The sequence below is a fragment of the Lagenorhynchus albirostris genome, chromosome 20 (assembly GCF_949774975.1).
Source record: "Lagenorhynchus albirostris chromosome 20, mLagAlb1.1, whole genome shotgun sequence".
Classification (NCBI taxonomy): Eukaryota; Metazoa; Chordata; class Mammalia; order Artiodactyla; family Delphinidae; genus Lagenorhynchus; species Lagenorhynchus albirostris.
The window spans coordinates 1,784,565-1,812,158 of NC_083114.1; the positions used below are offsets into that span (position 1 = coordinate 1,784,565).

The following is a 27,594-nucleotide window of genomic DNA, read 5'->3' on the forward strand; positions in this document are numbered from 1 at the left end:
CTGGCAGGTGTGGGCGAGTCAGGCCGCCAGCCTAGTAGCAGTGCTATGTGGGCAGGGCCCCGGGGGCCATCTTTGCGTCCATCCTGGGGCAGCAGTCCGGCGGGCGTGAGGCGTGCGTCTTGGAGGAGTCTTCAGGGAGGAGCAGGCGTGGCCGGGCCCCGAGGAGGCGTGGGTGTTCCCGCAGAAGTCTCGGCTTATGACAGGTGTGAGGCCGTGCGGTGCTGTAGAGGGCCCAGGGCTCGGGCCCTGCTGGTGTGAAATGGGCGGCAGGGGTGGGGGTGGGGAAGGGGAGGGCCAGGCGGGCGTCCCTGCACTTGTCCTTGGGGGATGCTATTGGCCTCAGGGCTGGGCAGAGCCCCACACCCGCTTTGGTGGGAGCCCTCTGTGCCTTGGGGCAGACCCAGGCCAGTGCCCTAGAACTGTCGCTCACCGGAGGCCACAGCAGCCCCGCCTGTGTGCTGTGCCCCCCGCACCCCTCTGGGAGCACGCGTGGCCACACGAGGCAGGTCTGCTGGAAACGCCCCTCGGCTCTGCCCATGGGGACACGGTCCCTTCCAGGCAACGGCTCGGACTTTTCTTTAAATCTGAAAACAGTTCTTGTGTCAAGTTACGGGTGGGGTGTTCTTCAGGAGAGACTCTCAATCCCCTTCAAAGTCGTATGGGGTCAGTAAGCACACGGGCGGTCTCCTCGGTGCCGGGGAGAGAGCGTGGTCCCTCCAGGAGCTGGTGAAGCCAGCGGGCTTGAGGAGCGCTGAGTCCAGTCAGCGGCTGCTTTTGGGAGGGGTTTGGGGGTCGCAGTGGTGGGAGAGAGACAGACTTTTCCCTCTCTACCTTTTTTTTTGTTTAACTGTTTAACTTATTTACCAGGGGTAAGTATTACCTGGTCAGGAGAGAGGGAATACATATTTTCTCAACCAGCAAGTTTGCCCAGCCCTCCCATTGGCTGGTGGACAGGGCTGGGCTCTGGAGCTGGGTGTCCTGACTGACCAGGCACCTGACCCTCGTGGGGAGCTGGGGGGGGTCTCCTGCGGGTGGGGCAGGACCACCTCCAGTGGTTGGGGTTCTCACACCTGCAGGCAGCGGAAGCCAGCAGCCGGGGAGAGGCAGCTGGTGCCCAGAGGCAGCTGAACATCACATGGGAATCCTGCCCACGTGGTTCTGTTCTTCTAAATTTTTTTTAATCAAGATAAAACTTACACGACATAAAATTCACCATCTTACCCATTTTCAAGTAGACAGTTCAGTGGTTCTTAGCCCTTCATGATAGCGTGCGGTTATCAGTACTGACCCCAGGACTTTCCACTGCCCCAGAAGGAAGCCCCTTCCCATTAGGCAGTCACTCCCTGTTGCCCCTCCCGCACCACCAGTCTGCTTCCTGTCTCTGGAGTTGCCTGTCCGGGTGTTTCGTCTGTCATGGGATCACACAACACGTGGCCCTTGTGACTCCCAATTAGCACGTTTTCAGAGTTCGCCCACGTGATAGCACACATCCCTCCTTCATTCCTTTTTAATGGCTGAATAATATTCCATTTTATAGACATACCACATTTTGTATAACCATTGAGCAGTAAGAGAAGGTTGAAACCTGAGATTGTGAAATCAAATTTTTAAATGTTGACAATGAATTTTAAAAATTAAGAACATGGTTGGAGCTAATCAAAATGCACCTGCAGTGGCCATGTGTGGTTGGTTCATGGACTGCCACTTTGCCGTCTTTTGCTACTTGCCCAACCCAGGGCTGTCTCCTCGGTTCTGATGCACTTGGCATTTTTACCAGTGACTTGGGGAAAACAGAGCATCAAAGCCCAGAGAGGCTGTTCGTTCCTCTGAGGTCACACAGCAAGCGAGGGGCAGGCTCAGTGCTCATGGCCCCCAGTCCTGGAGTCATCACGCCATCCTGGACTGCCGCTAAGGCCTTCTGTGGTTGCTCATGTCCGGGAAAGGTCCCCTCAGACTGCAACAGGGAGCGAGAACCGGTGTTAAAATGTTAGCTTGTCTGCTTCCTGCGTCCCCTGGGCCTGTATGTTTTCACGTGGTTGGGGTCACATCGTGGGTACGTGTAGACATTTTCTTCCGTACACAGGGAGCCTTTCCAGGCATCAGTCGAAGCTCTAGACGTCGGCTCCCATGGGCAGTGCTAGTGCTCTGCCCTCAGCAGTGCTGCAGGACGCGGCCTCAGCCCCGCTCCCAAGCTCACTGGACCGTGGTGACTGTGAACTTGCTTCCTTCTTCTGAGATGCCGCTCTGGAGCGAGACACAGTGTTGGGCTTACTGCTTAGTCTGTGGTAGAATCTGCCAGTGTGTGTTTGGGGAACACCCCACCATCCCGAAACAGCTAGAAAGATAGAGTCTCTTCCCCAGCACTGTGGGATGCGCCCTCTGGATGAAAGAAGCGCTGTTGTGAAAGCCGCCCTCGGTAGCGAGCCCTGCCTTTACCAGCTTGTGCCAAGGGGCCCCGGGAGGAAATGCTGGGGGCCGGGAGGAGGGAGAGCGGCGCCTGCCAGGTCAGCAGGGCACTTCCTGCACCTGGCAGACACAAAGCAGCCGCCTGGGACAGCAGGCCGTGATTCCGACGGCCTTGGCCGGCTCAGCTCCGCCCCCGCTCACTCCATGACCCGCCATGTGACTGCTTCCCTGTCCCATGGAGGCTCGTCGTGGGGCTCAGGGGGAGCCGGGCACGCTCCCTGTGAATGGGCCCTCGGTCCTAGCCTCCCCTCCTCTCAGTCACTCAACAAGCGCCGATTTGTCGGGTGTGTGGCCCTGCCGGGGCTGTGGTGGGCGGAGCACAGCGGGGTCCATCGTGTCCCACGTGCGGTCAAGAGGGCAGTGCCCGAGGCCCGGGGCGGTGGGAGGCCAAGGAGTTCCAAGACGGCCTCTGCCTGGCAGGGCGGCCTGGCCCCCCTTACATGCCGGCTCCTCACGTGATGCTGTGCCCTGCTGTTTGGCTAGTGGGCGCCTGGCTGTGCTTGAAAACATGGCTCGGGTGTCCTGCTCGGGGAGACAGGGTCACCCTGTCCTCAGGACCCCTCCTTCCCCATGGTCGCCAGCTGCCCGTGACCCGCATGCTAGGTACAGTCGCCGGGGCCGTGTTCCTCTTGCAGGGCAGGACCTGGGCCTGGGCCGTGAGGGCCAAACGATGCTCAGAGGAGCGAGGTGGTGCTGAGGGCCGCCTGTCTATGGCAGGGTCCGGCCCCACCAGACGTCCGTCTGTCCATCCAGTCTGCGATCCGAGCGGCCCAGGAGCTGGGTGGTTCTCCCGCACCAGCTGCCCATCCTAGCTGCTCGGGGAGCCTCTAAAAATGCACATGCCCAGGCCCTCCTTGGCATCTGTGTGTGCGGGGGTCAGTATTCTACTCACACCCCCAGGGGATTCCCAAGGGCCACAGCTGAGAACCGCTGGCCTGGTGCCCGCTGAGCTGCGTGGTGAGTGAATCCGTCTGAATCAAAGGCGTTTGCGGACTCTCTGCGTGGGCTGTGCAGAGTCGGGGCAGCTCTAGTTATGTGTGTCTGCACCCGAGTCAGACATTTACCCGGAACCTTCCAGAAGTGCTCTCCAGCGTCGACGGTGCCCATGGTGGAGTCGGGGTGACCGCAGGGTCCCCGCAGCCCTGAGACTCTGTGGGTCCCTCAGGCCCCACCAGTTGCCAGCACCTTGGTGTGTCAGGTCCTCTCTGAGGCCCGGGAGAGCGGCGTGAGCTCGGCCCCCGTGAGCAGGTGCCCGTGAGGGGGCTGCAGCGTGGGGACTGTGCCCCCAAGTGGGCCGGGGAGGCCGTCTGATGGGCAGGACGCCATGTTGTACCCAGTGGGGATGGGTAGCTCTGCCCTCAGGCCAGCTCGACCCAGTGGCTGAGCCGGTGTCACCAAGACCCAGGCCCCCTGCTCTGCCCCCACCCACTGGGCCCCTCCCCTCTCCCTTTGGCCTCAGAAGCTCAAGGCCTGGGTGACGGCTCTGTGTGCTCACAGCCCGGGGATGGAGAGATCTCCCTGGACCTCATGGACCTCTCTGGGATGCAGGAGTGGGGAGCTGGGACTGGGGGTGGGCTGGTGAAGACCCTCCCCTGTTGCAGCGCAGGGTCCGCCCACTCAGACCGGGACTAGGGAGTGGTGAGGGGACAGTTCTCCCGAGGAAGATCAGGGGATCCCTCCAGAAAAGAGGAGGTGGGTGCTGGAAGGTGACCAGGGGGCGTCTCCCGATGGGGGCGCGTCTGCCCAGCGGTCAGGCGCAGGGGAGGAGTGCAGGGCTCCCTGTCCGGGTCCTTGGGCACAGACGCGCTGGGACGTGAACTGTGAGCCCGCAGTTCTCGCGGGTGCTGCTGAGCGGGGGAGGTCGAGGCCCCACGGGAGCCAGAAGCAGCCTGGCACCAGGTCCGGGTCCTCTGCGACCTCCCCATCCTGCGTCCTCTCCGTTGCGTCTCGGCAGCTCTGAAGACACGTCCCAGCTCTTCTAACCTGCAGTCCAGCTCCCTCCCTGACGCAGTTTCCAGCCTGGCAGCTTCCTCCAGTTGAGACAGGAAACCAAGGCCCCCAAGGTGCTGTGTTGGGGGCAGAGCGAGGGCGCACCCCGGCTGTGTGACTCCAGCCGGGACCAGGTGTCCCGCTGGCCGAAGTGGGCCTGGGAGAGTGGGGTCCGTCCCAGGGTAGGTTGTTCTGCGTGAGACACTGGGCGGACGGGAGTGAAAGGTCGGAGGAGCTTCTGGAAGCCTCAGGAGGGTTGTGGGCTTGGGGGCAGCGGCTGGAGAAGCCCCAAGTCCACACCAGAGCTGGCCGGCCGCCAGTGGGTGACAGGCGTGAGGCTGCCCTGGCTCGTCCGTCCTGGTCGCCATGGCAAGCCTGGGGGAGGCCGGCCGGCGGCGGTGCATCTTCTTCAAAGCCAAGGAGCCCCTTTCACGGCCGGGCCCCGTGCAATGCCCTGCCTGGGGACAGGCCCCGGGCGCTGAGTCCACGGGCGTCAGGGAGCAGTGCCCGGTCTTTTCACCCCGCCTGGTGCCCCCAGGAGCTTGCTGTCCAGGGAGACTCCTGGTAAGCGAGTAGCCACGGAGCTTTCTGGAGAGTGCTCTGGAGGAGTTGGGGGCGCGTGCAGGCAGAATGGGGACGTGGCTTTTTGGAGTTCCAGGAAAGTAATGTTTGAAAAGATAGCGACGGAGGGCTTTCAAGAATTGTGGCGAGGGGCTTCCTCTCAGAGCTGGGGAGCCTAGTGAGCCCTACACAGGGTAATCAGAGAAACCCACACCCAGACGTGCAGTCAGGAGACTGGAGGACAGCAAAGGGAGAGGACATCAGAGATGACCCCCTGGGAGCAGAGAAGAACGGCAGTCAGGCCGGCGGCCGAGTCCCAGCAGTGACGAGAACGTCCTCAGGGCCCACCGGGAGAACATCCTTCTCCTGAGAGCAACGGTGAGACAGAGAAACCACCGAAAACCTCACCCACCAGAATCCTGCGTCCAGTAAAGGTATCCTTCAGGAATGAGGGTGAAAGGGTACCATTTCCAGCCCCACAAAAACTGCCACGGGAAGTTCTTCCAGCTGACATGGAAGACAACCAGACGGAAACTCAGATCTCGGGAAGGAATGGAGAATATCAGGAATACAGAACTGGGCAGGAGAAGATGTTTAAATAAGAATATGAGGAAGTCGGAGCAGCGTGATTCATAAGGCTGTGAAGGTGTCGTCTCAGAACTGGAGAGCACGCGTTCTTTCCAGTCACACGCGAGATGCAAAGCATCAATTGCGTGCTAGGCAAAAAGCCTCTGCCAAGTCGGAAAACTGGATCACATAGAACGCACCTGCTGACCACAGCGCACTCAAGCGTAAAGTCGGTAGCAAAAAGTGGATCACATAGAACGCACCTTCTGACCGCAGCGCACTCAAGTGTAAAGTCGGTAGCAAAAAGACAAGACTCCATACGCCTGACATTTTAAAAGCACTTCTACATTCTTGAGTCACATGAGAAATTATAGTGACAGAAATATTTAGAACCAAATAATAACGTAAATATTTTCATATCAGAATACATAGGACAATGGAAGTGATAGTAAGAGGGAAATTTAGAGCTTTTAGTGTTTGCATTAGTCCAGAAGAAAGGCACAAGATTGATGAGGTGTTGAGGCTTGGATGGTGTCACGCCCAAGTCAAGTGGAAGGAACGAAACAGTGAGGAGAACAGAAGCTAACAAGTTAGAACACAGACAGAATAATATCCAGAAACCCAGAAGTTGGTCATTGGAAAGAGTAATAAAATAGAGAAATCTCTGGCAAGAGTAGTTCTGAAAAGTAAAGAGGAAAGGCCAAACAGTGTAGGTGCAGGTCCTGCCGAAATTCCACACAGAGTAAGAGGTGTTTGATCAACTCTGTGCTGACAGACCTGAGGACTTAGATAAAATGGGTAAATTAAAAAAAGAAGACTCGGCAAAGCTGGCGGAAGAACAGTAGGACACCTGTAAATAGGGAAGGTCCTGTAATCATTAAAGGAACCGAGTAGGTCACTCACCTCCCTCTCGTTCCCTAAATCACCCAGAGGGCTTTGCTGGAAGTTCTCAAGCCATTCAAGAAACAACTCCAGGGACTTCCCAGGTGGTCCAAGCGGTTAAGACTCCACACTCCCAATGCAGGGGGCCCGGCTTTGATCCCTGGTCAGGGAACTAGATCCCTCGTGCCGCAACTAAAAGATCCGGCGTGCCGCAACGAAGATCCCACGTGCCGTAACTAAGACCCGGCGCAGCCAAAATAAATAAATAAATATTAAAAACAAGAAAGAAACAACTCCACTTGATACCAACTCCTTCAGGGGCTGGGAAAAGCGAGTATTCCTACTCATTTTATGGGCTAGCATAACCTTAACACCAAAACCAGACAGAAGATGCACAGTGTGAGAGCAAACAGGTCAGGCCAGGCCCACTTAGGAATACAGGTGCAAAAACCCTAAGCAAAGAAGCAACTGTAAAACCGGAACGAGAAAAATATAAAAATGATACAGTACATCGTGAAGAACATTGTTTGCAAGGAGCAAATCACTAGGAAATGTATTAATGTACCATATGAACAGGCCCAAAGAGAAAAATCACGTGATCATCCTATTAGAGGCAGAAACAGGCTAACAAAATTCACCAGCTCTTTATCGCAGAAGTCTTAGCAAACTTGGAATAAGGGGGAACTTCCGTAACCTGATAAAGAGCTTCTGAAAGGAAAAACGCCTATTATGGTGAATGGTGCCGTTTAACGGTATACGTTTAAGAGCAAAACGTGGACACAGTCCGTTCCCCTGCTCTGCGTTGGGGCGGGTGGTCCTGGCCAACAAAGCGAGACGGGAAAATGAGGGACTTGGAAGAACTAAGCTATCATCGCTTTCAAGGGATGTGACCGTGTACATAGACTCCCAAAGAGTTTCTGCAAACGAGGTGATTGGAATTAAGAGTTATTAGAATTACTGAAAGAATAAATAGAATGCAACTAACACAACAACGTAAAGCAATTATGCATTGCTGCTTTAACATCCAATAAAGATTTAAAGAAGAAAAAAAGAATAGGATGTATTTCAACGATTAGAATTAAGAGTTTAGCAAGATTGCTGAATACAAAAATTAGTATACGAATTAAATTGTTTCTCTGCATAGTAATAAGTAACTAGAAAATGAAGTTTTAAAAATATGCCAGTCTCTAAAGTTGTATAAATCCCTCATGGAAATAAAGGATAAAGTAAAAAGTATGATCCAGTCCATGTGCGAGGGCGTGTGGAGGTGGAGTTCCTGCGTGTCCCGAAAAGCACAAATTAGAGGAAAATCCTGCTGCGTTCTACTCCATCCAAGTGAGAACTTCTCTGTTCATCAAAAGATTCCATGAGGAGAGTGAAGGGAAAGGCCACAAGTTAGGAGAAGGTGTTTGGAACTCAAGGAAGAGAATCAGCACCCAGACGTGGAAGGAACCCGTCAAATCAATGAAAACAAAAAACCCAAGGGAGGCGGGTAGAGACGGGACCAGGCCCCTGGTGGGAGAGGAGGCGTGAGGGGCCTGGGAAGGAGCGAGCTGATGCCCGTGTCTGTGGTGAAGGGCCGCGTGTGCAGCACAGCGACAGCTACACCAGCCATGCCTTCTGTCACAGGATGAAGTATTAGACAGCAGTAAACAACACGTCTCAGCTGCACACCAACGCAGCTCAGTCTCCCGGATAAACCTCTGCGTGAACACAGCCGCCCCCGAGAGCACCCCGACGGTGTGTCTGGTAGCACACGACTCAGGGGCCTGGCACCGCTCGCCCCCTCGGTCCCCTCCGTGGCGAAACCGGAGCTCGTGGAGGGAGGTGTGGACGACTGGGGCGGGGCGCGGGGGCCACGCAGTGGTCGTCTGAGATGCTCCGCGGGGAGAGCAGGTGCGTGGGTGCTCTGTGCAGGTGGACGGATGCACGCGTGCATGCACGACCCACTCCCCACCCTGCATAGGCCCGGGCGTTGGAGTCTGTCCCATCCTTCAGGGAGTGGATGTGTTAGCGCACAGCTGTTTGTTTGATGCCTCTCCGTGCCGCACCGTGTGTCTGCTGCGTGCAGGCAGGGAGGACGCTGCCGGGCAAGCTCTGCTGTGGCGGAGGCCGCGGGGGCTCCGTGCTCCCTTCCCCGGGCTCTCCCCCCAGGGTGCTCCTGTGGCCCCAGGTCCTCTCCCTCTCACCCCGGCTGCCCAGCCCTTTCTGGGAGCATCTCTGAACCAACCCCGCCTTCCCACAGGTGCCAAGCCAGCCACCTCCGTCGACCCATGGGGGGTGCCCACCGGAGCCGGCGCACGCTCCGTCCCCAAGGGCTCCGACCCCTGGGCCGCCCCGCAGCAGCCAGCCCCCAGTGCCGGGAAAGCCGCTGACCCCTGGGCTGCAGCGTCAGCCGCCAAGCCCGCGTCCCCCTCTGGTGAGCCCCCCACCCCCTGGCCCCTCGGCTTCAGTTTGGGGAGGGGGAGGTGGGGCGGGGGCAGCCAAGAGCCCTGCTCTGCGTGGGGAGGCCCCTCCCGGTGCCCACCTTGCCCACCCAGGGACCCCACACCCCCGCTGCCCCCCGACTCTCCGGGTTCTCCCCCGTGAGGGCTACAGACGCCGGCCTACCTCTGGTCCCCCACGATGGGGAAGCACATGGCAGAGAAGTGGAGACACCGCACAGCCACTGCCGCTCTCTCCCCAGGGGCTTTTGATCTCTTCAGTAATTTGAATGGTACAATTAAAGATGACTTTTCTGAATTTGACAACCTCCGAACTTCAAAAAAAGCAGGTACGTAACGGCGGTGGTGGTGGTGGTTTCTGTGCCGTCCTGTGCCCCTGACCAGCCCCGTTGCTGCAGGCATCACAGTCAGGAACCTGGCGACTCCACGCGTGTGCACGTGTCTGACCTGGGAGCCGGGGGTCTGACTCAGGGATTCACATTCACCGGGCAGCGGCGGCAGGAATGCCCTTGAGCTTTCTGTTACCCTCTCCTCTCCTCCAGCCACCTCTGTTCCTCGGCCTCGCGCCCTGGGCCCTGTGGCCGCTGGCGGAAGCCCACTGCCCTGGCTCCCCGGCTGGCCCAGCGCAGCCCTGCCGTCTCCACCAGCCTTCCTCTTCCCAGCTCCCCAAAGGCGCCCCCTTTTCCAGACCACCCGGCTCTCTGTGTGGGCAGGCATCTGTGACGCACACACGTGCACGCACGCATGCATGCACATGCGCGCTCTGCAGAAGACCCTGCTCCTCCCCGAGCGCCCCTGGGCTGGGAGGGGTCAGGGTCGGAGCGGGGAGAGAGACTGGGCCCCGAGGGGCAGAGGGAGGGGGCTGGATGCCCTCTTCACACAGCCCTGTAGGGCTGGGGACAGAGCCAGGTGGCGCCTGCCTTCCTCAGGGCCACCCCTCCCAGCTGCACCGAGCAACTTTTCTCCTTTCTCTCTCCTCTCCTGGCTTCCCCGCTTCCCGTTTCCCACTGCCCCTCCCCTGCCTCCCCCAGCAGGCAGGGCTGGGCTGGCCTAAGGTAGGAGCAGCCTGGCACCCCTCACCGCACCGTCCCCCCCCCCCCCGCCCCCGGGCCCTCTCAGCTCCAGGGGCCCAGAAGCAACTTAGAGCTGCTGCTTCCCCGGGTTTCTTTTGCCGCGTTAAAAAAGCAACAAGATTCCGTGTGTCTCTTCCACAGGCCAAAGTACAACCTAACTGTCCTTGCTCGCTCCCCACCCCTCAGGGAGAAGCCTAAGCACCCTTCCCTGGGCCTGTGAAGTATTTACCCCAATTCTGGAGGTGTTCCCATTGTAGAAAGTGTGGGAAAGTTTATGGAAGACAATGAAAATCATGTGTAATTCTTCCATCTACACGTGGCCACTGTGCTCCCTCCCAGCACTTTTTCTGAGCTCTTACGGATGGAGGGAGTCGAATCCTGCCCCCACCACTTTTTTTTTTTCCCCACCACTTTTATGGAAAAGCGGATTGAGAACGTTTTCTTTCAACATTACGAATTCTCTAGAAAGAGCTTTGTAGTATCTCTTCGTAGGGCTCAGCGACAAGTTACTGGGTTCCATAAGATACTACGGAAAAACCCGAACTTTTTGGCCAACCCAATATTTAATCGTTAATTTTGGGGAGGGCATTTTAAGTTGATTTCAAGTTGTGCTAAAGTAAATAATGCTGTAGCGAACATCTCTGTGCTTAACCTCCTGCTCACACTTTGCATTATCTCCTGAGTCTGGGTTCCTGGACGTGGGGCTGCTGAGTGCAGAATCGATGGTTCTTCGGGACCCGTGTCCCCATCACCATCTCACAGAGCAGAGCAGCCTAGCAGAGCAGCCACGTTCCTGCCGGCCTGCCTCAGCACACCCTCTGTTGGCTGAATTTTTAAAAGTCATTTGCTTTCTTCTTACTGTCAAGCAATTCATGTTCACTGTAGAAAATTTAGAAAATGAAAACATTTAAAAAAATGTGAACTACTCATGTGTGGCCACCAACCCAAAATGCCATCTTAATATTTGTGGAGATTGTGCTGCACTGTTCTGTCCCTGCTCCTTCCTCATCGTGCCTTCCGTCCCTGGGCTCAGGTCTGGTTGTACTTGCCCTGCCCTGTGGCTGACCGTGGCTCCAGGTTGGGGCTGTTGGAAATAGCCCTGCAGCGAACGCCCCATTCCTTAGGCAGCCGCACGCATCCCCAGCGAGTCGGCGTCCGGGGACATCGGGGTTTGCTGTGGACGCTTCGGGGTTGGATGAGCCCTCCAGGCTCACCAGCCCGTGTGTGTCCTTGTCTTGCAGCCAAGGCGGCGTCTCCGCCGGCCCAGAACAGTGGAACTACCAGCCCCGACCCCTTTGAGTCCCAGCCCGCGACCGTGGCCTCAAGCAAGCCCAGTGGCACCCGGAAAACCCCCGAGTCCTTCCTGGGCCCCAACGCAGCCTTGGTGAACCTGGACTCGCTGGTGGCCAGGCCAGCCCCGCCGGCGCAGTCCCTCAACCCCTTCCTGGCCCCAGGTATGCTTGCTTCCCGGCCTTCCTCTGGCCGTCTGCCCTTCCTGGGAGCGGCTCTGGGGCAGGCCTGTGGGCGCTGACCTCCCCTCCACCTCTGCGGGGGACTCTTCCCTCGGGGACCACAGGCGGGGACCAGGCTCAGGGGCGTGCTGGCCCCGGCTGAGCAGTAGCGTAGCGCCGGGCGTCCTGGACCAGCCCTCGCGCCTCTCTGTCCTCAGTTGAGACGGCTGAGCAGAAGCTGCCCCTGACTTGGTGCCCCAGCCAGGGAGACCCTTTAGCGAGCGCCAGTTTTAGGTCAGCTGGGGGCGCATAGTGCTGGGGCTGAGGGGAGGAGCCTGGGTTTGCTGCCCAGCAGCCCCGTTTTCGGGTTGAGGGTAATTGGGCTCTCTGCTGGGCCATGCTCCAGGGACCCCAAGAGCCCTCACTTCGCCCCTGCTGCTGGATTCTGCCTTATCTGGGGCTGGAACTCACCCTTGCCCCCAAGCCCGTCCTCCCTGCCGGTGGGCTCTCCACCCTCAGGAGCTCCACGTGGGCTGCAGGACAAGCCCCAGCCCTCGAGTGAGTGGCCAGGGCCTCCGTGTCCCGTGCCCCCGCCCACGCCAGGCCCCTGTCTGCTCAGCCCCTCAGCTGCGTGGGCCGCTCTCTGCCTCCCGCCCACGCCAGCCCCCTGTGCGCTCAGCCCCTCAGCTGCGTGGGCTGCTCTCTGCCCCCTGCTACACGTCCTGTTCCCTCTGCCGGGACATCTCCCTCCTCTTCTCCGGGGCTGGGGATTCGGATCCCCCCTTCGCTTCTCAGTCCGCACAACCCTCTTCCTTGAGGGAGCTCCCGCCCTTCCCCAGAGTTTTCCCAGAAAGGCCTTGGGCTCCCCAAGGGCAGGAACAGGTCACCTTCAAGGTGTTTGTCCTCAGACCTGAGGACTTGGCAGGCTGAGGTCGGGGACCCTCTGGCAGAAGCGGTGTGTGTGTGATGCCTGGGTCCTGCCCGGCCGTGCGCTCCTGAGGTGGGTAGGGAACGTGGTGCCACCAGCGGGGGTGGCTCCAGGGCAGAGCTGGCCGACAGCCAGGGGTCGCCCCGAGGGCCCCTGCAGGAGCTCCACTGCCAGGCTGTGGGGGGCCGGTCACGGCCTGGAGCTACAGCCAAGATGCAGGAGGCTCTGGCAGCCCCCTGGCCCTCCAGGGCCATCCTCCTGGCTCTGCCCCTTTCTGGTCCTACTCTGTAGTCTAGTCTGCTCATCTCTAGCCCGGGTGATCTGATCTGCACAGCCCTCTTCCCAGGGCTCCGAGGAGCGACTGATGCAAGAGCGTTGGGGTGCCCTCGTGAAGCGCAGGCGGCATCTCCTCTGGTGACCCGGGGTTGCCTTCCTGGCAGCCTTTGTGAGCAGGGGCTGGGCCGAGTTGGAGACTCAGTGCCAGCAGCGCCCGTGGTTTTGGCCAGGGTATCAGCGATGTTTCTGCTGAATGCGGGGAAGGGTTTCTGGTATGAGAGGAATTCGGGAAACACTGGGCAGGACGGAGCTGCACCTGCTTCCAGACTGCAGGACTTCTCAGAGCCTTTATTATGCCAGGGTCCCCAGGTGCAGGCCGCCCTGCGCTTCCCGCCTCCCCCGTGGCTCCCCTCTCTCCCCGCACCTCTCTCCTCTCCCCTCTCCCTCTGGTCGCAGAGCTAGGCTGGCTGGCTGGCTGGCTGAGAGAACGAGGGAGGGCGCCCGGGGTGCCAGCCCGGAGGAGGAGCTGGGCCCCGCGAGCCTGACCCCTCGCTGGGCTCCTCACGGCCTGAGTCTCCCAGTCCCAACACCAGGCCCAGAGGGGCGGGCGGGCGGGCTGCTCCGGTGGCCGCTGTGCCGGGGTCGTCCAGGCCCGGGCACGCTGCAGCTCTGACCGTGGCCGCCCTGCCCGCTCTCTCTCCAGGTGCCGCCGCGGCCTCAGCCCCGGTCAACCCCTTCCAGGTGAACCAGCCACAGCCGCTGACGCTGAACCAGCTGCGGGGGAGCCCGGTGCTGGGGAGCAGCACGTCCTTCGGGCCCGGCCCGGCTGTGGAGCCCGTGGCTGTGGCCTCCGTGACGTCCGCAGCCTCCCACCCAGCCCTGGGGGCTGGCGGCTCCTCCCTGCCACCGCTGGGCCCCGCTGCGGTGAACATGGTGGGCAGCCTGGGCGTCCCCCCGTCAGCAGCTCAGGCCACCGGCACAACCAACCCGTTCCTCCTCTAGTGTCCCCCCCCCCGGGACCCGCCGCAGAGCATCCGTGCCGAGGACGCCAGGCAGGGGCTCTCGCCTGTGGAATGGGGTCTGAGAGTGGGGTGGGTGTGCAGAGGGTGTCTTTGCGGCCCTGGCCCTCAGCCTGAGGGTCGAGAGGTGGCGGGCTTATTGAGGCGTCATCACGCGGCACGTGGGTCCCCGAGCCTGTGTCGGGCGGGAGGACCCCTGACCCAGCCTGGCCGCAGGCCCGGCCCCCGTGGAGATCCGCCAGCCCTCGGGGGCCTTGGGTGAGGAGGCGGCAGTGCTCGGTGCTGGCCCAGCCTCAGCCCCGGGCTTCTGGGAGCCCCCCTGCCCAGGACCCGGCCCCCACCCTCAGCCCTGGCGCCCCCCCGGCGTGGACGGGGTGGAGTGCGGGCTCCCTCAGACACTGACCTTTGGGGGACGCGGTTGTGCGTATTTTACTTTTCTTTGACTCGTGTGTGAGTTCAAAGTAAATGGCGCCACCGTGGAACAACTCTTGACTTAAACCCACTAGAGCAAGCTTTAAACTAACCTGAGCGTAACCCTGCCACGTGCTCCATGCTTGTACACGTTTGCACAGATTTTGTTTAGTACAGTTTCATATTTGTTTGCAGAATTATCGAATAGTCTTTTTTGGCTAATATTTTTATAACGTCGTTCTTATTTAACTGTCTAGTTTTGATAGAATTTGCCAGGTCTGGCTGGGTTAAGATGTTGGCCGCGTCACGTTAGTGGTGTAACTCCTCTTATTTATGGTTTTAACTCTGTAAGAAAGTTTAAATAGGAAGAGACAAAAAATGCCTTATGGAAAAACTAAAGCAAATTCTTTATAGGAAAACATATGGGAATTTGATTATGCATAAAAGATGTTTATTTAAAAGGAAAAGAAAACTACAACAGTAACAAAATCGTAGCCTCCAGTTGCCTTTCCCTTTAACTCCTTTTCCTGGTGGATTACCAAACCGTTGACTTTCAGCCTTTTTGGCTAGATCCCAAGAGAGAGGCTATTTTTCTTACTGATGAAGCAACGTGAAGAAAGTTAAAGACAAAAAAAATCTAACATATGAATGTGACTCACCAGGTTTTATCAGCTAACTCCTTTCTGTGACTGAAGGCATGCAGTTAACAAGACTTCGTTTACAGTGGGAACGTGGGAAGGAGAGGCTTCTGGAACGCTGTGTCTGTGACCCCCTCTGTCTTACTCCACACTCAGGGTAGAGGTGGGGACAGCGGGGGGGCGGCATGTCGGGGGCAGCCCAGGCTGACAGGGGGAGGGCCCAGGGCTGGCCCCGACCTACGCACCCGCCCTCCAGACACCCGTTGCAACGTAGAAGTAATCATCTCTTACTTGGCAGAGGAAAAAAAATCATTCTCACCCAGAAGAGATTTTTAGCGAACGTGCACTAATCTTACCTCCCTCTCCCCTGCTTTCCTCACCCCGCCCACCACTATAAAAAAGTATTAGGTAAGTCACAAATGAAAGACCAGAAGAGACTTGCTTCTCCCCAGAGCAGGGCCATTTCCCCCCGAGTCCTGTCTGTTTGGTCAGCCGGCCTGGCGGGCACCTCAGTCTCACTCTACGTGGCGGACGTCTCACCTCTAGCACCAAGGGCAGCTGACAGCTGAGGGTCTCTCTCCTGGGGGGATGGGGCCCCTCCCCCCTCTCTGGTTCCAGGAGCTCTGACCCTTGGCGCTGGGCACGGGAGGCTGACTCAGAACTGCCTGCTCAGGCCACTCCTGTTGCCATGTAGAAGAGCTCACCTGTGCTCCTCCCTGGGGCTACCCCCGGCCCAGAGCTCCTGCCCAGCCCGAGACCTGGGGCTGGACCATGGGCTCCAGAGTCATCCACGAAGGCCCTTCCGGCCTCTCCCAGCAGCCTGGGGGAGGGTGGGGCAGGGCGGGGCTCGGGGCAAGGTGCTCCCCCGGGAGGTAGGGGCCGACCCCCTCACGGGGCACAGGACCACGCTACTGGGGTCATGATTCCTCGTGAGAGTGAGGGGCCCTTCCCGATGGGACTTTAAGGCCCCGATGTCACAGCCAGTGGCCCACCCAGGCCCAGGCAGACTCCCGCCCAGCTCCCGGCTCAGGCCCACCCCCAGGCGCCTCGTCCGTGTTGCCCGTTGCACTGATCATGAAGCCACTGGTGCTGCCACGCGTGTGGGACACATGCCATCAAGCTCCCTCCTGCCGGGCACCGTGGTAGGGGTGTTGCCCAGCCGTTTTCTCAGTCCCAGGGGCGGGTGGCCGGTTTGGAACTTGTGTTGACTGTTGATACTTATTTACTGTATAAATATAATTTATCATTTGTATCACGACGCGGTTTCTGGCTGTGTCCTTCCCCCGCCCCCACCCTTATCAATCTGGGGGCATCGGGAGAGGCGCGCTTGGGAGCTGGTTCCTGCCTGGAGTCCAGCTTGGCCTGCGGTTCACAAGGCCACCGACCCGGTCTCGGTGCCTGTGTGAGCCTGAGCGTAGGGGAAGGAGGGGGCTGGGGGCTGCCGGGGGCACAGGCCAAGATCATTACAAGGGAGAGGGAGGGGGCTGAGGAAGAGGCCACGTCTCGGGAAGGGCTGTCCGTGTGGTTGGTGACGTGCCGGGGCCACTGGACGAGCAGACAGGTGGTGGAGTCTGTGGTGGACGTGGTGTGGTCTGACGGCTGGGGCGTCGAGGGAGCTGGGACGGGGACGCAGGAGATGCTTCTGCGGGGCAGCGGGGCCAGAGCGGGGAGGGAAGGTTCCACGTAAAGAGGGTCAGGATGCTGGGGACTGGCGGACGGTTCCACAGCGCGCAGTGAGCTGGGGGCCCTGAGTTTATGGGGGAACTGGGACAAAGGCAGGTCCCCGTGACAGCCGGGCAGTGGGTGGTGGCTAAGGTGGGCTCTTCAGGCTGCGGGGCTCCCCTCAAATCCTGCTGAGGGGAGAACCCTGAGCAAGCCCGGTGTTCTGGCCAGAGGGCTCCCCGGAAGCGGCCCGTGGGGGGTCAGGTGGCCCGGGGGGGCCGAGGGCAGGCGGGGCTCCCCCGCCGTGGCGCTGCCCACCTTGGGGAAGCTTGCAGCCCGTCCTCTGGGCTGCCACGGGCCTCTCCATCCAAGGGAGGTTCTGCCCGGCTCACCTGTCTGGTGGACAACACGCTGGTTTTAGGGACGAGCGTGTCGAAGTGTGAGGGCCGCCCAGCCGTGGGCCCGGGATCAGGCTGAGCCCAGGCTCGGCTGCTGGCTTCTGTCCTGGCACAGCTCCCACCGCGGGCTGTGCCCCCCAAGGCCTGCGCCAGCCCCGGGGCCCTGCTCCCAGGGCAGTTGCTGCGGGGAGAGGAGCTGCCCCAGCCTGGGCCTCGTGAAAAGGTAACACTTTATTACACAAACACCGGCCACCCCCGACGCACGTCAGGCAGGTGGGTCGCTGGGCCGTCCCAGGGGGCCGATGCCTTCACCGGGAGAGGCCCTGGGGTGTGCTGGGCCCTGAGACCCCCTGTGTGTCCGGAGGCCCGGTGTCATAGCCCAGCTTCCTCATGTCCTTGGTCACCACGTTGAAGAGGAGAGTGACGAAGCCCTGGGAGCGGACGCGGGTCACTGAGGACAGAAGGGCAGCGTTAGCTGGGCCCACGCCCCTCACCGGGAGAAGGGGCTGCGGTGGGGACGGGGGACGGGCGGACGTGGCAACCCCTCCGGGCTGGGCTCTGCCCCCGCATCTGTGTGCTGGCGGGTCCCTGGCATCCAGCCATCTGACTGCGGGGGGCCCACCTGGTCCCACCTGCCCGGGGGATGGGGGGTCAAGTTTTACCTTCCCGGCCTTCCCCTTGAGCCACCACCTTGGGGTCTGTGTACTCGGGCCGCCGTCCCATGAACCAGCTGGGAAGATAGGAGACAGCCTGAACCCAGACAGAAATCCCAGAAAGGTGACAGCAGCCGAGGTGGGGAAGGCGGGGCCCTGGGACAGTGTGATTCCCCATCCTCCTGGGGAAGGAGGGCCCCAACCCAGAGCCCAACATCCAGCCCTGGGGTGGGCAGAGGAGCCAGATCTGGGCTCTCCACTGTCCTCTGAACAGAGCAGGACCCAGGATGTCACTTCCATTTCTGAGCACCGGTGTTCTCACCTTAATGGGGACGTGATAATGGTCCCCTACCCCATGGGGCTCCAGCCGTAAAGCATTAATCTCTTGACATCTGAGCCTCCCACCCAGGCAGAAGGTTCTCCGCACCTCAGAGCAGGCCGCGGACACGCAGTGAGCCAGTGAGGGGCTCGGGGCGGGGGGGGGGCAGGGAGGGGGCACAGGGGGGTGGGGAGGGCAGGGGGCGGGAGGGGAGCAGGGAGGGGGCAGGGGGGGCACAGGGGGTCATGGAGGGGAGCCTCGCCCCCTCCCTGCACCTCGGTTTCCCCATCGGAGGAGCAGGGCTACGCGGCACCTGCCCCCAGGCTGCGCTGAGGACCAGCCCGGGGAAGCAGCCCCCAAGGGCCCCGCCAGCCTGGACGCTGCTGCAGGGGCCCTGCGGGCGCCTTGAGGCGGAGATGTGCCTGAGTAGCTCGTGCAGCGGTGTCTCAGGGAACCCTTTCTGCCGTGTGAAGAGCAGATTGGAGGATCTGCGTGATGGCCCCAAAGAGACTAGGTCCCACTGTGAGAAAGTTAATTTCTGTGGTTTTAAGCCACCAAGTCCGTGGTAACTGGCTGCGGCGGCTACAGGAAGTGGCCGCAGGGAAGCAGGCAGCCAGCAGGCCGAGGAAGGACGCCGGAGGCGGAGGCCCAGCAGAGGGGATGAGAGAAGGGGCTGCTGGAACACGGACCCCTCATCTGGGACGACTGTCCATCCAGCTGCCTTCCCCCATTTCCGTAACCCAAGCACACACGGCCCAGCCCAGGCAAGAGCCCCTCCGAAGGGCGGGAGACGACCCCCTGCTGCCGCCTGGCCGGCAGTGAGGGCTTTCCCAGCAAGGACCCCCCCCTCCCCAGGGAGGCCTCACACGGGGGCCCGCAGCCCTCCCTCGGAGCTGTGGGGCGTGGAGCAGTGTGGACACCGGGGTGGTGCTGTCACCTCCAGCCGACGCTGGCCCTTCCCATCACGGTGGCTTCTGGAGGGCTCCCAAGGGCAGCAGGCGCCTCAGAGCCCAGGAAGCATCCTCCCCCGAGCAGGGTGCCGGCCAGGGGGCCCAGGCGGTGCTACACGTTCCCCTGGGCCTGGCCCACCACCGGGGAGCTGAGCTGACCCAACCCGAGTCGGTCAGCCTGGCCCAGCCAGCCCTCCAGCTCCTACTCGGATGAGGGAAGGGGCCAGACGCCTCGGGCTTGGTCTCCCTGCAGGCCCGTGTGCAGGCCCCACTGGCTGCCCCACCAAGGTCACTGCCTCCTCGAGACTGAGCTGCTCCCTGCGCCCCGAGCCCCGCCGGCCCCGCCCTCTGCTCTAGTCCCTGCTCAGCTGTCACCTCCTGGCAGAGGGCCCTTGTGTGAAGCCATCCAGCACGACATGGCAGCGGGGGATGTGACAGCCCTCCACCCGACCGCTGAGGCCAGGAGTGGCTGGGGGGATGGGTGTGCAGGAGACTCACCTGGTAAACTTCTGCAGTTTAGACACAGATTCTGGGACAAACATGGGGATGGTCTTTTTGTGCCTGAAACAAACGTTTTCACAGACAGCTGTGCTGAGCCACGGAAAGGTGGCGGAGCCTTCTGAGCCTCCAGCGAGGGGTGGCCAAGTCGGAGCCGGAGCCCCGCCCCAGGGCTGCGTCCTCTGAGAGCCTTGTTTCTTTTGAAGGGTCGAGAGGATGCTGAGGGCTACAAACCAACCCTGGCTCAACTGTGCCCCTCACAGGGCCCTTGTCCTTCTCCAAATATCCCAGCGCGCTGCCATCCTCCAGGAAGCCCCTGACAGTCCCCTGGGCCGCACCCGGCTGTGGTCACCCATCCCCCGTCCCCCTTCCCCTCGCACCCTGCATTTCCCATCTCAACACCCCTCAGGTTCGCCTGCTGGGCCTCCTCCCTCCACCTGCTCTGATGGAGTCCTCACCCCTTAGGGTCGGCTGACCCTGGCCACCCACCCCGCGCCTGGAACACGGTGCCTGTACCCTGTCACCATGCTTGACAAGAGAGAGCTGTGTCTCTCCATCTGTGCCCACTACTCGGGGGGGCCTGCGAGGGCAGGTCCGTGGTCACACGTGTCTGACACGTGTGTCCCCAGGCCAGCAGCGAGGGAATGAGTGTCTGAACTCCGACCCCAGCTGCCCTGGAACTCTGGCTGGGCCCGCCCCTCTCGATGCCCCAGGACACCCCCTCCCAGGTGTGGGCCATGCCCCCACGCCAGGGACCCTCGCACTCCCCGCCTCAAGGTGAAGCATGCCCCGGGGTGAGCCTCGCGTGGCCCGGCGAGGGACCAGGTCGGAAGGAGGACCTACCGTCCGGGTGAGAAGGGCACGTGCACCGCCCCGTAGCCTCGGACCACGTCGTTCCCGAACATGTCCGGCCCATACACGCTAAGCACGATCTGCGGCCCTTGCGAACGACAAGGCAGGGGTCAGCCTGCGGGCAAGCCCAGGGGAGGTGCAGGGTGGAGAGCAGGGCGGCGGGCCCGGGAGCCCCCAGGTGTGGGCCTGCAGGGAGGTGGGAGAGCAGAGCCTGCTGGCTGGGCCCCGTGCTGCCCCGGTCATGCCACTGGACAGGCCCAGGGAGTGCACAGGGACCCGGGGGTGTCTGCATGTGGCTCAGGGAGGCCCCGCACCCCCTTCCTCTCAAGCACTGCCAGTTCCCACTGCTCCCTGTTGGCAGCTCCATTGGGGTACATCCTCGGGAGGCGGGGAGGCCCAGAGCTGGCCGGCTTGCCCAGCTTGGACCCGTGGCCACTGGACAGCCTGTTTCCTCGTCCTCCAGACGCCCGGGCTCGGGCCTGATGCAGAGGAAGTGCTCTCCGGTGCTGGGGGACGTCTGTTCCCTCCCCGTCACCGCCTCAAAGGTCATCACTCCTTTTCCGTAAGGTTTCACCGCCAAAGAATGCATCCCACACGTGGTCCTTTGGTTCTGCCCAGGTTGTGAACTTTGTATGAGTGGAATCGTATGGTACGTAGATTCCTGCATCCAGCTTCTTGGATTCGGTGTTTATGAGACGCATGCAAACCGAGTCACGTCTCCAGGGCAGGAGAACTCGGTCCTGTCTGGCGGCCATGGACGCCCGGGCTGTGTCTCCTTCTTGGGACAGCGCGACCTCTCGTCACACGCGTACCTGTGTCTGCCCAGGCCGCTCATTCACTCGAGCTGCTTCCCTGGGGGCACCGCACCAGAGCTTGGCGTCCTCAAGCTTCCTAACTGGGCTGTTCTGGTCCTGAATCATGGCCGCTCACTTTGGCTTTAATTTGCATTTTCCTAATTGTAACTGTTCTTCCTAAAATGAAGTTGAGACCTCGTCCTGTTTCTTGGTCACTCGGACGTCCTTTTGGGCGGTGCCTTGCTCGAGCCTCTTGCCCAGTTTACAACTGGATGGTCTCTTTTCACCCGTAATGATGTCTTTGGGTCACTGGAAGCCCTGAGTTTAACAGTGGAACCCGCAGATCTGCTCCTGTGAGGAGTCCTCATTCTGGTGCCACGGTTCCTGCCTGCGTGGAATCCTCCTTAAGCTGTATCATCGTGCTCTTCACGTTTCCGTGCGTGTATCCCTCTGGGATGGACTTTGTGTGCCTGACACAAAGCAGGGATCAGGCTGCACTTTTCTTCCTGCTTGTATCCAGCTGCCCCAGGACCACTTCTCAAGACCCCCTTCCCCTCCTGCTCTGCCCCTTTGTCATGAATCAGCTGCACGTGTTCAGTTCTGCCCTGGGCTCCCTACAGATCTGTCTGTCCTGGTGCCAAAACTGCTCTCGTCATTGTGCTTTAGAATCACAGCTTGATAGCTGGTAGAACAGGTTATGTTTGATATTACTGGAAAGAATTTATTTTTAAAATATCAATTTTTATACAGAATAGAAAACACATTCTATTTTAATACAGAAAGCAACTGATTTTTTTTTTTTTTTATGGCTGTGTTGGGTCTTCGTTTCTGTGCGAGGGCTTTCTCTAGTTGTGGCAAGCGGGGGCCACTCTTCATCACATGCGCGGGCCTCTCACTATCGCTGCCTCTCTTGTTCTCTGTGGAGCACAGGCTCCAGACGCACAGGCTCAGTAATTGTGGCTCACGGGCCCAGTTGCTCCGCGGCATGTGGGATCTTCCCAGACCAGGGCTCAAACCCATGTCCCCTGCATTGGCAGGCAGATTCTCAACCACTGTGCCACCAGGGAAGCCCAGCAACTGATTTTTTAAATAAATTTATTTACTTATTTATTTTTGGCTGCGTTGGGTCTTCGTTGTTGCATGCGGGCTTCTCTTGTTGCGGAGCACGGGCTCTAGGCGTGCAGGCTTCAGTAGTTGCAGCACATGGGCTCAGTTGTTGTGGCTCGCTGGCTCTAGAGCGCACGCTCAGTAGTAGTGGTGCATGGGCTTAGCTGCTTCGCGGCATGTGGGATCTTCTCAGACCGGGGATTGAACCTGTGTCCCCCGCGTTGGCAGGCGGATTCTTAACCACTGCGCCACCAGGGAAGCCTGCAACTGATTTTTGTATACTGATCTTATATTTGGTAGTCATGCCCCCTTATTAATAATTTACTGTAGGTTATTTTGGAAATGCTACATAATCATGTCACCTGTGAATAATGACAGGTGACATGATTCTAATTCTTATACCTTTGAATTGTACAACGTTGGTGGTCATGACAAGCATCCTGATCTGACAGAGAGATCTTTCAACATCTCACTAAGATAAGTGACGTCTGCTCTGAGTTTTGTGGATAGCCTTTATCAGATTAAGGAAGCTTCCCTCTACTCCTGGCTGGCTACAGGTCTGTCATGGATGCGTGCTAAATTTTATCACATCTTCTCCATCGCTGGGGGTGATGGCGACTTTCTTTTTAATGTAGTGAGTCTCACTGGTTGACTTTAGATGTTGCACGAACTTATTTCTGGATTAAGCCCTCCTTGCTCACGACAGATCACCCTTCTGGGGTCCTGTGAGGCGCAGTCTGTGGAGGTTTGGCGCCATGTCCAGGGCGGGGATGAGGGCAGCCGGGCTGCAGGCCAGGGCGGGCTGTTCTCTCAGAGCTCTGAGGTGGCAGGATCTTCCTGGCTCCTGGGTCCCCAGCCCAGAGCGGCCGACAAAAGTCTCGGTCAGCATCTCGATCACCTCTGCTGGAATCAGCAAATACTCCCAGGGGAGCTGTGGCTGGGGGTGTCTCTGGAGCTCTGCTTTTTTCCTGGGTCTTGGCCTCCTCAAGCGCCACGACTTTGCTACCTGTCTGATGCCTTCAAGTAGTCTGTTTTCTGGTTTTGCTTTTTAATATTTTATTCACCTTTCCTAGCCGTCGTCAGCAGGAGGAGATTGGTCCTTTATCTAGTGCCCTGTTCCAGGAAGCCTGTGGAAGTTTCTCATGGATGATGACAACAGGATGGCAGTGCCCACCCAGGAGGACAGCCAGGCAGTCTCTGCTCCAGACCCTCTGTGCCCAGTAAGCCTGAGCCCCCGCCACACGCAGCATAAGGCCTGGACCGTGAAATCAGATGGACCTGAAATCAAATCCATGCTCAGCTACTCAAGGTAAAGCTGAAGGCAAATGATGTCACTTTTTGAGTCTCAGTTTCCTAGACGTGGAGAAGAATCTACCTACCAGATAGGGTTACAAAGCCTGGCCAAGCCCACATAGGGAGAGTATTCACGGCCCCTGTGGAGCGAACCCCAGGCTTTGCACACAGTTGGCGCTTATTAAGGGAGAGTGACTGGTAACTGCCAGGTAAGGTAGAAAGCAAACACTGCAAACACTGCAGGTGAGGAGGGCTTTGGGAAGGTCAGAGGTAGGATGAGGGCCAGGGCCCCCGGGCAGAGAGAAGGGCAGGGACTTGCAGGAGGAGCAGGGCGCTCGGGTCTGCAGAAGCACAGCTGTGACGGACAGGGGAGAGCTGTCAGGGCAGGCCTCCTGGCCAGACTGCTGAGCCAGGCTCTGCCCTTTGCAGGCAGGCGCCACCCAAGGCTTCAGGCCGGGCCTCACCGGCTCTGTCAGAACCTCGGGAAGGTCAAGTGCACACAGATGAGCAGGAAGGGGGCGGGGAGGAGGGGGAAACTGCCAGGTGGCTGAGAGCACGTGACAAGGCTGGTCGAGGGCCCAGGGGATGGGCAGGGAAGGTCCATGTGTGGACACGGGGGCAGGACGAGGCCCGTGGACTCACAGCCGTAGGGGTTGGTGCTCTTAAAGGTGACGTCGATGGGGAAGTTCCACACCAGCGCGCGCCGCGCATCCTGGCTCTTGGATGTGATCTGTGAGATGCCCTCCTCCAGCCCCTGCGAGGACGACAGTGACGGCCAATGTCCCAGTTCCACGCCCCTCCCCTCCCTGGGCAGCAGCTGGGAGAGCTGTTTCCTTCACCACCTTCTGCCAAACGAAGGGACCTGAGACGTAATGGAGGGGCTCCCGGGTCTTTGAGGGTTTTCATCTATGAGGGCCTGGAACCTCGAGGCCCCAGCCCTCCCCCGGTGCCCGAGCTCCACCTGCACCTCAGCCTCACTGAGGGGACAGTGTCGCCCTCTCCCGTCACCATCGGCACGTGTGTGCCTGTCACTTTCTTGGTTACAAAGCAACGTCCCTTGGCCCTACGCCCCCCCACCCCTTTGTTCCCAGCCAAGCTTCTTAAAAGACATGTTGACACTCACCAGCTCCAATTCCTTCTCACTTTGCATCCCTGAACCCACCCCAATCTGACCTCTGGGCCCCACTCTACCAAAGTGTTTCTGTCAAGTCACCAGTGGCTTGGCTGGCTGTGATGTGGTCCCTTCTCCGTCCCCATTTCACTGGCCCCCCACCTCCCGGGTCAAACATGCCAGGCACACCCCCCGCCTCAGGGCCTTTGCACACTCCGCACCTTCTGCCTGCCTAGTTCTTTCCACAGCCTTCCACGCGGCTTGTCCCCTCGCCTCCTTCAGCTCTGAGCTCGGCTACCGTCTCCATGAGGCCTTTCTGGCCTCTCATCCCTCCCTTTCTTGCCTCTGCTTTCCCCCAGCGTGTCACCAGCCAACAGCCTGGAGTGTTTACTGCCCCGTGTCTGTCTCCCCCTCAAGACGTGCACCCAGCAAGACCGGGGCTTCCCTGGCTCTGTTCACCACTGCGTCCCCATCACCAAGAGACTCGGCACCTATCGCCTAGCGGGCACCTGGAGGACAAGCGCTATGGTCTCAGCTGCACAGGGGAGGGACCGGGCTCCGAGCGGCTGTGAGGGTCGCCCCAGTGCCGCGCAGGCAGTAACGTGGTGCGGGCTGAAGAGGCACCATCGTCCCCCTCCTGGTGGAGACAGACCATTCCTCGGGGACTCTTGGAAGGAGGGTTCCAGAGTCTCCCCACAGGCTGAGGAGACCGGCAGTGCAGTGAAAGGACCTGCCCACCCGCGCCGCCCAAACATCCCTACTTGCTGCCACGCGCCAGCTCCCAGGACAGGGCGCGCGAGCGAGCACGGCCTCGGGGGTGGGGCAGGGAGCACCGCGGCGCTGCGTTCTCTGCCCCGGCTTCACCAGGAGCAGACTTGCATGCGGGTCCCCCCTGAACTCAGCGTCCACCTCTCAACTGGTTCTGAACTGGGAGGGTAACGGGTGTGATGGAGCCTTCAGAGACCCCCCCCCCCAGTCACGAAGGCCGTGAGTCTGGGAGGCCAAAGGGCCCAGCTTACCGCCGTGGGGGCCCAGTCCTGGCCATACACGAAACAGTACTTGCAGTAGAGATCGTCATACTCAGGAAACTGTGGAGATAAGCATACACGGCTTCTGCTCACAGGGACTCACGCTGAGACCGACTGCTGGCCAGGCAGGTGCGCCACCAGTAACTCCGAACGTGAGGCACCTGGTGAGGGGGGGCGGAGGCCAAGAGACAGCAGGGGGTGTGGACCTGGCGTTCAGCGGAGGGTCTGGGGCCCAAGATGTGGGCGAGTCCAGGGCCGCTACTGCCCCTGGGCCTTTGCTCAGGCTCTGCCTTCTGTATGACATACCGTTCCCATTCCTTCACCTGGAGTTTTCCTGCTCACCCTTCAAAACTGATCCTTCAGGGAGCCTGCCCTAACTTCCGGGCCGTCCTGGGGGGCCACTTCCTAGCTCCCGCAGCCCCTGGTGCTTCCCTCCATCACAGCACTGACTGTTTATTTCTCTCAACCCCATTAGACTGTGAACAAGGGACAGGTGGGCGAGCTTTCTGTGTCCCCAGCACCTGGCACAGGGGCAGGCACAGGAGCAGCTCTAAGGAAATGGTGCTGAAGTGAAAGGTCTGAGAAGGCAGGGTGCTGTTAGGACACACAGAGCAACATATGCTTGGCCTGCTAGAGGAGGGGCCCCGAGCAGAGGGGGAGGAAAAGTGGGGATGAGGGGGCTGCTGAGAGCACAGACACATGTGACCCAGCCCAGCTGAGGCCCCTGATGGGACAGAGCAGAAGAGGGGAAGCGGGTCTTGGGCACTGGGTCAAGGGGGAGGTGGACAGAGTGGGAGACTGGGGCAGTGTCCCTGATGAAACAGGAAGGCGGGAGATGCCCACTAAGAGGCCCCAGCAGAGCTTTACCTAAACCATCTCAGTTAGTCCTCACAATATACTCATAATATTTTAAAAACAGCCTGGAAGGGCAAGTCCAGCAAAGCTCTGACATCAGACCAGGTTTCGAATTCCAGTTCCGCCACTGCTTTTGGGCAAGTTTTCCCATCTGTAAAATGAGGGTGCCAGTAATACCTACTTCACAGGTGGTTGTGAGGATTGACTGAGCGGGGCTGGGCATGGAGGCTGGCATATACTATGTCTTATACACAGAAATAACAAACGGTTCGTAGGACGTGCTGGGGACTGGAGGGTAGCGTCCCCTTCCGCCCAACAGACACCGCCCCCGCCCCCCCGCCCCCGACCGGGGCAGCCGCCACCATCGCTGCATCAGATCAAGCAGATCACCTCCCTTCCAACCCGCGCCCGAGGGCCTGAGAGTCGAGGGCGCGGGGCCTCGCTGCGCACGGACCCGCGCGGGTTGCGTGGGGTGGAGGCCCCTGCCCGTGACTCCACGCGGGCTCGGCCGACTGTGGCCTCGGCCTCGCTCGACCCCCCAGGCCCGTTTCCACACCGCACATGGGGCGGAGGGTTCGCGCGACCTCGCACCAAGCCTCTCACACGCTGGCTCCCTCCGGCGAGGCTCGGCCCTGGGGGGACGGGTGCGGCCCCGCGGGGTCCACGGCCGCTCACCTGGGCGCTCTCCACCTGCCCGTTGACCATGAGCAGGAAGACGCTGGGACCCGCGGCCGCCATAGCAGGGCTGCGCGGTTGCTAGGAGGAGCCGGGTTGCCCTGGAGACGGACGGCGTGGCGCGCGGGACAAGTTTCTGGGAAGCGGGATCTTCGGAAAAGCGAGCGCATGCGTGCGGCGGCGCGGCGGGAGGCGGGGCTTCGCGGGGACCGTCGGCGCGAACTCCGCGGCTATATTGTGTCTGTTGGTGCGGGACCCAGCACATCCCTGGTTCAGGCTACCCCACGGGAAGTGTGTGTCCACTCAGACCCGGCCCCACCAGGCCCGTGGGAGGTCTTGAGCCGGAGGCGACGACCACCGCGCGTGGGGCTCAAGAGCGAGGCCCCCGACAGTCGGGGTCCGGCCCCGGTTCCGAGAGTCCGCGTGGGACCAGCAGCTGCCTGCGTGGGGTCAACGGATGCTCCCTCGGGCCTTCTGAGACCCTCGCCTCCCAAAAGTTTATTAGACAAACCTGGGAGGGACCTGGAGAATCCTTAAACCCGCGCCGGCGCTCCTCCGCGTGGGGCGGGAAACAGGCTGCGGAGGGGCCGCCCCCGGCCGCCCGAGCACCCGCAGTCGCTGAGGGGCGAGCCTGAGCGCGGCCCCGCCAGGACACTGGCCTCAGGACGTCACTGCCTGGCCGCCGGAGCGGGTC

General features: G+C 60.3%; 2 protein-coding genes across 12 annotated transcripts in view; one reads left to right on the plus strand and one right to left on the minus strand.

Moving 5' to 3' along the window:
- Positions 1–27,594, plus strand: part of EPN2 (epsin 2) — a 103,655-nt gene that overhangs the window by 59,994 nt on the left and 16,067 nt on the right. For 5 of the 8 annotated variants that reach the window (XM_060132953.1, XM_060132952.1, XM_060132955.1 and 2 more), the window contains 4 exons: positions 8,711–8,884; positions 9,152–9,238; positions 11,224–11,436; positions 13,341–15,963. In XM_060132953.1, the coding sequence (XP_059988936.1) occupies positions 8,711–8,884; positions 9,152–9,238; positions 11,224–11,436; positions 13,341–13,639 (773 nt within the window). In that variant the 3' untranslated portion in view covers positions 13,640–15,963. Of the gene's footprint in view, positions 1–8,710; positions 8,885–9,151; positions 9,239–11,223; positions 11,437–13,340; positions 15,964–23,011; positions 23,159–23,899; positions 25,565–27,594 lie in introns of those variants that run through there. The other 3 variants (XR_009537407.1, XR_009537408.1, XM_060132956.1) reach the window with 3 other exon arrangements.
- B9D1 (B9 domain containing 1) lies at positions 16,981–27,049 on the minus strand. 4 transcript variants are annotated; one of them, XM_060132962.1, is made up of 7 exons: positions 26,901–27,049; positions 25,362–25,430; positions 23,874–23,985; positions 20,029–20,125; positions 19,186–19,248; positions 17,428–17,495; positions 16,981–17,216 (listed from the first exon to the last, which is right to left on the minus strand). In XM_060132962.1, exons 1-7 carry the CDS (start codon positions 26,961–26,963, stop codon positions 17,074–17,076), a joined length of 615 nt encoding a protein of 204 aa, XP_059988945.1. In that variant the 5' UTR covers positions 26,964–27,049; the 3' UTR covers positions 16,981–17,073. The 4 variants fall into 4 exon arrangements, with proteins under 4 accessions (XP_059988945.1, XP_059988947.1, XP_059988944.1 ...); XM_060132964.1 differs by having other exon boundaries at positions 20,029–20,117; positions 26,901–27,033; XM_060132961.1 differs by having other exon boundaries at positions 26,829–26,996.

What these genes read in the sequence shown, in the direction of transcription:
- B9D1 (XM_060132961.1), bottom strand. Translation starts at nt 26,963, where the DNA reads ATGGCGGCCGCGGGTCCCAGCGTCTTCCTGCTCATGGTCAACGGGCAG. An exon ending in TCGCCGGAGGGAGCCAGCGT is followed by an intron (nt 25,431 to 26,828) that starts GTGAGAGGCTTG and finishes TTATCTCCACAG; the next exon opens with TTTCCTGAGTATGACGATCT. An exon ending in TCAAGGGGAAGGCCGGGAAG is followed by an intron (nt 17,217 to 17,427) that starts GTAAAACTTGAC and finishes TTCTGTCCTCAG; the next exon opens with TGACCCGCGTCCGCTCCCAG.